This window comes from Mixophyes fleayi, chromosome 6 (genome assembly GCF_038048845.1).
Source record: "Mixophyes fleayi isolate aMixFle1 chromosome 6, aMixFle1.hap1, whole genome shotgun sequence".
Classification (NCBI taxonomy): domain Eukaryota; kingdom Metazoa; phylum Chordata; class Amphibia; order Anura; family Limnodynastidae; genus Mixophyes; species Mixophyes fleayi.
In genome coordinates, this window is record NC_134407.1 from 36,330,604 (window position 1) to 36,340,402 (window position 9,799).

General features: G+C 35.9%; 1 protein-coding gene across 2 annotated transcripts; it reads right to left on the reverse strand.

Moving 5' to 3' along the window:
• Nucleotides 1-207: 207 nt before the first annotated feature.
• FGF8 (fibroblast growth factor 8) lies at nt 208-9,537 on the reverse strand. Of its 2 annotated transcripts, none has more exons than XM_075215169.1 (5): nt 8,659-9,537; nt 8,527-8,563; nt 6,970-7,117; nt 3,134-3,240; nt 208-1,255 (listed from the first exon to the last, which is right to left on the reverse strand). In XM_075215169.1, the coding sequence occupies exons 1-5, from the start codon at nt 8,688-8,690 to the stop codon at nt 977-979; spliced, it is 603 nt and encodes a 200-aa protein (XP_075071270.1). In that variant the 5' UTR covers nt 8,691-9,537; the 3' UTR covers nt 208-976. The 2 variants fall into 2 exon arrangements, with proteins under 2 accessions (XP_075071270.1, XP_075071269.1); XM_075215168.1 differs by having other exon boundaries at nt 6,970-7,150.
• Between the last annotated feature and the right edge of the window lie 262 nt (nt 9,538-9,799).

The window sequence follows — 9,799 nt, forward strand, 5'->3', positions numbered from 1 at the left end:
ATATTTCCTTATATATAGAGTATTTCTTTAGTTTGGTTGGAAAACTCAAATATTGTGTGCTTACTTATTACGTTACATTTATTATACACCCAATGTAATGCAAGACTATTGATTAAAAAAACCTGTTTTAGTTGATACAAGAAAACACATAGACACACACAATACTAGTACAAATTTTAATACACATTTAAATAAATATTTCCATTATTAATATTAATATTTACAAATGTCCTCAAAAAGAGGACAAAGGTCTTGCCAGGCAACTGACATTTGTACAGTGTTTAAAAAAAAAATAACATTATTATTTCCCATCACTATTATTTACAACTGATTTCTACCACTGGGATACATTTTATTTTACCACCATGTAGTTGCAAGTCGTGAGGTTTTATCTTTCTGTCAAACAAAAACACGATTTGTCCTCGTTTTTTGTAAATATCTGAAATTGTTTTTGCTTGAAACCCTGTTTTAGCCAGGTAATTCACCGTTTCCATTAAGAAAACTTAATTAGGTAAAAAAAGCAGCTCTTAAAAATAATCAAAAGCACATGTAATAGAGTCAAATACTCCGCTAACGTACGTAGAAAAAAGTCCAGAAGGCCGAGTTCCTTCTTCCCTCTTCTTGCACCTGTCTCGTTTGTTTATCTTGTTTTTGGTTAAGTGTTGTTATCAGTAAGTAGCACTTTTGGTCCCAGTTTGTCCTCCACTACATTATTCTTTTTCTAGGTATTAAAAAAAGGTCTAAGATCTATAAGAAGAGCGCAGTTTTTTTTTTTTTTTTGTAAGTCCGTATCTTTTTTTTTTCTTAAAAAATGAATCATAAGAATAAAAAAATAAATCATCTGTAAAAACAAAAAATATATATATGTATATTTATATATAAAACAACTAGTTCATGTGTCTTTTTAACTTTATATTAGAATAGAGTAGTCTGTATTTAAAGTCCGTAGAGCGTGGAATGGACCTCTATCCAGTTCCTACCGAGAGCTTGAGTATCGAGTTCTTTTACTTCTTCGATTAAAAGGATAATTAATAAATTCAAAACGTTTATGAGGTTCGGTGGTGTGATGCCCCTTTGGCAGCCGTTTCATAAAATGAACCTCTCGTTGGTGTTGTCTTGTCTTGGATCCTTTCCTAGGGCGACCCCTCCGGGTGAACGCCATGTACCAGCCGTGATATTTGGCATTCTGCAATGCGGTGTAGTTGTTTTCTAACACAATCTCTGTAAAGACACAGTCTTTTCCTCTTCCATTTGTCTGAAATTTAAAGAAAGAAAATTTTAGCATATACCATAATTTAACAGTGAAGAGTGAATTCACATGTAGATATATATATATTTTTAAACTACCTCTAGGTCTTCCTAAACATCACTTTTGGAGCTTGCGTTTATCAGATATGTAATGGTTATGTTGGTGTTACATGATGCATTTATACTTATTGTATATTTAATTTGTCCTCTAATTAGACATGACATTTGATATTGTTTGCTGATTTACTGTATGACTCACGGAGAATGGAATTAGGTCACAAAAACAATTGATTTTTTTTTTCAGTAACCATTTTCTTTTTTTCATTTGAACGTTAACATAAGTGAAACAAGTTCATCCATATATTTAATTATTCTAAACGTAGTATATTTTTATTTTACATAAATGTGATAACCAAGAATGCAAATGATCTGTATAAACCGGTTTGATTAATTTAGTCTGAAGCACATGTTCTGAAAGTGCCTTAGCATAACACAGTAGTTTTAATATCAATCGTTGCCATTTATAGTTGTAAATATTTACTGTTGTCCATTCTGTGTTGTAAAATTAATTTAATTAAGAAAGCATCTTTTTTTCAGGTGGTTGTCATTTGGTGCTAAAGAATAGGCACAAGATAAATTCCCTGTATTGTAATGCACATGTAAAATGTGGAAAGCTTAAGAAGTGGGTGGTTATGGCACTCCATAAAATCCTCACTAACCTGTCTGTGCTGTGTTTGTATGTGTGGTCTTTAAATAGTTTCATGCTAGATCCTTTACAATGTATTTGGCAATTATTAGGTTTTTGGTGATTTTCTGAAAACTATGACACTGCATAAGTCCATTTAGGTATTTATAAAAAAAGAGTATGTTCTATTTTAAGTTATATTTTAGAAATCTCACTTTCAGGTTAACCATTGGTCAGTACTAAAAAGATAAGGTTATTTACAAAGATGGAGCAGAGAGCAATGATGTGCTGTAAACCATAGCAACCAATCAGGTGTCAGCTTTTGTCAGCCTGTTGCAATAATAATAACGAATGCTAATATTTGATTGGCTGCAATGGGTAAGATGATAGGTACCTTGTTATCAAATGTGTATTTTGACCATTTCAAAACAACTGTTCTAGTGTAAGGATGAAGGTCTACGATACAGTGGGGAAAGGAGGGGCTGAATAGTAGCCTGCAGGTGGCTCACATGTGCTAGAGCCCTGTGACACTGTAACTGGTAGACAGTCATTGTCAGTTGCCGATGTAGATAAAGGTTGAACATTTCTAAAGCAGGTATGTGTCGGCAGTGGGCGTATTGACTTTGATCGGTTCGGGGCCCCTCACCCCACCTAATAACAGTGAATACGAGGAATGAAAATCCTCATTGTAATAGACATCTTTAGAACCAATAATGGCTTGAAAGTAAAGTTTTAAAAGGACCCCTCAGAACAGTTTCTGGGTGTTAAAGAACAACCATGACTAATGGGAAGATTTCAGGGCTTAGTGATGAGGCAGACTGAATTCTGTGTCTTAACATTCCAAATACTTGTAGCATGTAATTGTACATAATAGCAAAGCAATTTGACTATTTGTTAAATAAGATATATGGAATTTGAAACACCCCCTTTTTCCTTTCAGCTTTTATTCTTTTTGACTCCTTTATCTCGTCTTTGTTACTCTGTTCCTTTCCCAATTCATCTGCGCCTTTTGATCAAAAATTGTATTCACAATCTTACTACCGTGCTCTTTCGCCCCTTCTTTTTAATCAGCACCTTCTCTGTGCCTCTTGACTGCAATATTCGCCCCAATGGCTTCTCTTTATGCTTAAATTCATTTCCAGGCCCGACGTCTCAGTGGGCCTAGGACAACATTTTGTCATGTTCTAGAATCCACCTCACCTTGCCAACCAATTTTCCTTTCTTGTTCATGCAGATGTAATAACCCGCCTCAGCGCCTTTAATACGGACTCTGCTTCCAAAAGTGTCTGTTTCCACGATCAATTTGGCTGTGGGGGACAAAAGACAGAATTGAAATATTGTAACAAACATGTATCGTGACCATAAGGCCACATTGTGAAAACTCTATTGAACGAAATACAATCTTAGTTCAATAAATTAAACAAATATGAGGTGTTACCATCTTATGAATAAAGAGGCTCGGAAAGTATTATTGTATCAATATGAACACACATATAAGTTTCTCTACTTTGTTTTACAGAACAATGAAAGAGATGATTTATGAATCAACGCTCTAACCTCTTGACCTTATGCTATTGCCAGCTTTAATACATATTATAAAGTCATAAGTATTTTCAGTGGTTCAGTGTAGTCATTTGTTACACAGGCAAGCAAAAACCATCTGTGCAAAAGCATATTACATGCGGCCAAGACAGGCAGATAAAAATCTGTCAATCAAACTCAGGACCCTTCTGTCTCTGCTCTTACACCTAACAGTTTCATAAACTATGTCTGTGACGTATGTATGCATATTACCACTGGATTTAAAAAAAGTGCTACTTTTCCAGATTTTATTTTTAATTAGTTTACTGTGTGCATTGGCTTTGCAATAACCAATGAAACCCAGAGGATAACAAATGCCCTTTAATTTGCTTCACCCTTGTGCTTTGAGCCATATTGATTTACTTTCTCTTTTTAACGTAGGCATTGATCGTGCTTCAGACTGACAATGCAAATTTTGGGTCAATGCAGTTTAAAAAAAAACAAAAAAACAAAAAAATAAAATCCCCTCCCCCCCACACATTCAAATTTAATATGATACCTCTTTGTCTACTCCTGTCCAAGTGTTTATTCTTAGACAATGGATTTAGAATTATTTGCAACTGCATAAGCAATTATGGTTAAATAAGAGACGATCATTATTTTGTATAGGATTTTTGTGCGATTATATTCTTGCCTTTTAAAGGAGTATTTGCAGTTTTCCCCAAGAACCCCCAAAAATATATAACTGCATTGTGAAATCGGTGATCAGTTTAACGGTGTTATCTACCCACACAGGGACTGAAAAACTAAATGTAGGTTACTAATTCAATTTCATATGAAATGGTGTTTATTACTATGCAAACACCTCATTTGACGCTGCACCCTGCATAATGTCTGAGATGTAAATTTGCCATAAGTAACCATAAAAATATTTAATAGCTGCCATCAATTAAACCTTCATAAGCATAGAATAAGGTAAGGCTTCCTACTGCTCTCCAGCTGCATTTTATACAGTAACTATGAGAATAACAGATAACTTGGTACAGTTTTTTTTAGTGGGGGATAGGAAGAAAAATCAATTTGAAATTCAATAAAAGGCTTAAAGAATAATGATTGATTTCTATGTCCATCGTATGCATTGTTTTACTGACAATACAGAAAATTACAATGTAAACCTCTTTCGAAAATACAAGAAGACACTATGCTTAACTACGTTCCATATTTCCAAAGACACTGCAGGGAAGTAAAAAGATATATAACTAGTTGTAAAATATATATATCTATATATATATATATATGTATATATATATATATATATATATATATATATATATATATATACCCATATTTAGATATGTAGATATATATATACACAAGTATATATATGTATATATTTATATACTATTATAATGGATGTATGTCTCTTTTTTTTATAGTATGAAGCAGGGGAACTACAACAATCAGCACACCCTATCTGATCTATCGGTGTGTGATCCTATAACTCTACAAACAACATGTTAGGCGTGATTAAAAAGACATCACCCAAGGTGTCTTTATTTTTTTACAGTAATTTAGAAATTAATGGACTTTCCCCCCTTGATTCCAAAGGGGTCAGGAGATTTGTGAGGATGTGTTTTTGGAAAGCTTAGCATTTTCATTTCTATTCTTTTGCACTAGTGACAGCTTTATCCCAGTAAAATTATGTCTCGAGCTGTAACTTTGAAGGAAAGTAGCTACGTAGATGCAGAAAAAATGCAGCGAGACACATTTGATCCCAAAACTGCACTGAGGAGAGGAGAAAGTATTCAGGAAATGTTAAAAAAGGTGAAAGTAAGAAGAGTTTTAATGGCTCTTCCAGACATTAGGGGTCTCTCTGGAGATTCATATAGAACAATCTTGAACCTCTTTTTAACGTTTACAGACTACAACTTTCTTAAACCTCTACATCTGAGAAAATGCTTTTTCTTTTTCTGTTTTATATCATACTTCATAACCTCTTCTTACTGTTTGTATGTATATATATATATATATATATATATATATATATATATATTTCTTTGTTTTTCACCCTCCCCTCCCAACTCGATTTCCTTGAAATATCCTCCTTGAATCGGAATGTTCTGTTTTTTGTCTGAATTACATTTTATTTTATGAATCAATTTTGCTATGGGAAATGTCTGTCTGTATACAGACAACCCCCCTTCTCTGCCAGACTGTCTATGTCCACTTTGTCTAACATTGAACTTGCTTTGCAGAACAGTTTTTTCCCCTTGGTAATAATTTGTCGAAAGATGAAAAAAATCCCCTCCTGCTTGTTATATCCATAGCCAAGCTTGTGTTGGGGATATATGCTGCAATCGCTGAGTTCTAATATTCTATTCAATCTTGCAATCGTAACAACATATATTACCGATTTGTATAACCAGGGAAATTTACAAGTGCAAATCCTTTCTTTGACTTTCCAGTATCAAGAGATTTACGAATAACAAAAACATCGGAAACACGAAGCCAACTTCAAAGCTTAGAATTTAATTGTCCATTTAATTTACGACTCAGATTGCAAAAATGGACTTCTACAGCGAACAGCTGCTCTCCTCTCCCCACCTGAAGCAGCAGGCCTGAACACCTTTCAATCTTTAGTAATCTTTAGTTCAGGCCTGTGCATATGTTTATAATAGCAGTAATCAGAAAATTGTCTCCTATATTGCTCTGCCCTTAGGTGATAATAGATTTTGATTTATCAATGAACATTTTCGTGACATTCACTTAATACTGTAACTGTTTTGAATGGCAGTTCAACCACAGAAATTCTGTAAAATGACAGAGTGTACACATCTCTGTAATATAAGTAACGCTTATAATAAAATGACCCCATTATAATAAAATGACTCTTGTATCATTATAAGCTTTATATAGGTGTGCATCAATATATAAGACTAAATGGATAAATATAAAACTGTTTTACGTTTAGAGCTTAGCCTGGTGCTAATGTCCTGGCCTTTAAGTCAGTCAACCTGAATTGGTATCCCAGATTCTCACTGTGACCCTGGGAAGGTTACACGATCTCTTATGTCAGGCACCAAATTTAGATAGCGAGCTTTACGGGGCACTGACTCATAATGACAATAACAAAATTTACAAATCGTTGCTTGGTGCACTCTATGCTGTTGGGTGTACAGTTTGTTGAAATAATAGTGACTCCAAAGACGTAACTATAATGTTTACATCTGCCTGCTTTTTTAATTTAAAAACAATAAAAAAAACTTTTAGAAAACAAACAAAAATGTAATAAAGACACCACAAAAAAAATATAAATAAATATAAAAGCAAAAAAAGCCAAAACAGGCGAACAAATCAGGTGTGAGCTCAGTGTTAGACTTACTTCTAAGTCACAACCTGGCATATAAAATATCTGATCTACCTTATCTAGCACCTGCATGGTCTATAACGTTCAATGCTCAAACAATATAACGTCACCAATTATCACCCATAACCAGGCCCAAAAGTGTTCTTACCATGCGGATCGCCATCCTCAGCCATCGCATTGATTTTCTTGTTGCCCAGTACTTGTACATGTTTCCCACTCGTCCGACTGTACAGCTGGTAGGTCCTGATGAGCCTTCTGCTTAGCTGATCTGTCACCAGGCTCTGATCCCTCACATGCTGTGTAAAATTAGGTGGGGACTGAACAGTTACCTTTAGGAAATATATAAAACAAGCTATTATATTTATATTTCTTAGTACAACTAGATGAAGCCCGAAACACAATGTTATGTGCTGTTGGTGTTCTAAGTGCAGGGGCATTAAGACAAGAGAATTTAAATGCTAATATATTACAAGTACTCTGTAACTATGGAGCTCAGCAATAACGTCTCAGAACTAAGTGCCCTATGATACTACCATAAGGATAGTATAGGCAAAATCTTGCACTTTATATATCAAGGGCTTATTTTAAAAAAATATACATAAACCAAATTACAAACTAATATAATAACCTATTGATATAACACAATAGCTATATTAAATATAATAGTATTTATGTAAATTTGCAGTAACATTGATTTATTAGCATTCTTAGTTATATACGATTTTTACAGAACAGCAATGTATCATAAACACATGCCTATCATCTATATTTAACTATATATATGCAGCACAACAGTGATGCATAATGTTTTATAGGCACTGTAGTGCTTTTATAAAACAATGCAGCTGTGGTGTTTATCTTATTAATGCGTAGAAACCACACTCACTACAGTGACAAATTTGGCAGATTCTCCAGATTTATGCTTCCTTTGGCTATAGAGAGCTCCATTGGAAGTAGACAAGGTTACTCTCGTCTTTGACATTTATAAAGATGTATCCTCAACAAATGTGAGGAAGATTCTGCATTACTTCTATGGGTGACAAGGGAGCTCTTACTGAAATCCCCATATCAAATCAGAGATTCTGCTTCTGCAAAACAGCCCATACCTCACAAAGTGGAAAGAATTCTTCTATTTTTTTTTTTTTACAGTGTTCTGTCTGTGTAAAGCCTTCCCTTCTCCTAAGTGCACCTTTATCATACCCTCCACTTATAAGTCAATGTGGGCAATATGTTAAGGATTGTCTGCCAGCATTGAATGTTGGCAGCATGTGGCGTTAGACTGACTGCCATAAGGTTGACCTACCACCACCTGATACCACTTTCATTTTTATACCCACAAAAATCTTTATTATAAATCAGTTATTTTTAACCAGGAAAGTAAAGGTTTATCACATGTGCTGTATGCAGCTAGCCCACGTGTATTAAAAAGCCTACACTTTCAGTATCACTAATACTTAATTATAGTTATTGCCCACACTTTGACCTTGACGCATGCTAAAGATTGTAGGAATCCTTAGACTGTATTATATTTTGCAGCTTGTTGTTTACTGATAGGGTGTATCGAGATATTCGTTCTGTGATCTCTTTAATATTATTTATAGGTGTTTAGTACCTTCACTTAATTACAAGTTTTACAATAATGCTACTTAATATAGTCACATTACATGCAAACTAGTAGTAGGGAAAAGGATATATTGATTCTTACCTGAGCCTGTAAGCAGATGACAAACAAGTGCATCAACCTGGAAGAAATGCAAAATAAATGTGATTTAGAAGGGATGGTTTAGATACTGGAAGTGTGGGACAGTAGCAGGTCATTAACCCTGTAAATACTTACATATATCCGAGCATGGACGTGATGTAGCTCATCGTGAGCTTCTTGGGGAAGCTGTGCAGCAGGATATTCTCCGGGAGGGTTAGTGTGCGGCTGGCTGGTTAAGGAGGGTCCTTGGCGGATGTGCAGCCAGCTGGTGGTGGGAGAAGGTACAGTGCTGTTAGTCCTGGGAGCTACCGCAGATTCCTCCGCCCATCTCCCTGTCCAGGATGCCGAGAGAGCAGGGAACAGAGCCGCAGCAGGCAGGGAGAGGCAAATCCCTCCAAGCCCCCCTAGAAGAGCGCTCCTGAAACCACCAGCAGCTACTCTCGCTGTAAAGTCCAACAGCTGAAGACAAGTTTCGGCAAACCCAGAACAAATCCCTTCCAAGAAGTTGGCTGCTAGTGCCCGGCTGCAGTGAAGGAACAGCCCCGCTGTCTACTTTGGTTTCCAAGTATTACGGATGAGGTGACCAATGTCCAAGTCTTCTCAAGGGTGGCCGCAGATAGGACCGCAGAGGGGATGTTCCAAGTGGAAGATGTAGGAGCTGCGCTGTCAGGATCAGCCACTCACTGTGAAGATCCCAGGAAACTGAAGCCAAAGTCAGGATAACTGAGAGAAGGAGCTTCTTGGGAGGATCATTTTCCCCCTTCTCTGAAAATGACGTTGTGTTGGATTGAGAGGCAGCTTTTGGTGTGTATGATGATTAAAGTATTTGTTGAGTGAAGGTTTCCTCTAGGTACAAGTATAAATTAGAGCTAGTAGCCAATATAACCTGGTTGACGAGTTGTGGTTGGGGAACCTCCTGATATACTGTGTGTGTATATTGTGTGTGTTGGCTGGTGTCTCATTGAGGACTAAGTGTAATGATTGCAAGCAATCTGCTCTTGTCCCTCCTCTTGTCCTGAGCTCTCCAATGTCAAACTCCCTTCTCATCTATCCTGGTTTAAATGTGGGAGGATGGCCCAGGAAAACCAGCCCCTTGGATATCTAGCCTTACAGGATCCCCTCAGTCATACACATAAATTATGTCATTAAAATCAGCCAATTACTAATTTCAGCTTGTGGAATAAAGTCAGGAACAAGTGCACAGTGAATATAATGGAGAATTATCAAAGCACACCCTAGCAATGTAACAATTCTGAAACGTTTAATGCATGGATAT

Bases quoted from the DNA above. Each gene is read 5' to 3' on its own strand.
- FGF8 (XM_075215168.1), bottom strand. From the start codon at position 8,690: ATGAGCTACATCACGTCCATGCTCGGATATAT. The intron at 7,151-8,526 runs GTAAGAATCAAT...TATTTCCTAAAG, and splicing joins TCATCTGCTTACAGGCTCAG to GTAACTGTTCAGTCCCCACC. The intron at 3,241-6,969 runs GTAAGAACACTT...TGTCCCCCACAG, and splicing joins TGAGGATGGCGATCCGCATG to CCAAATTGATCGTGGAAACA.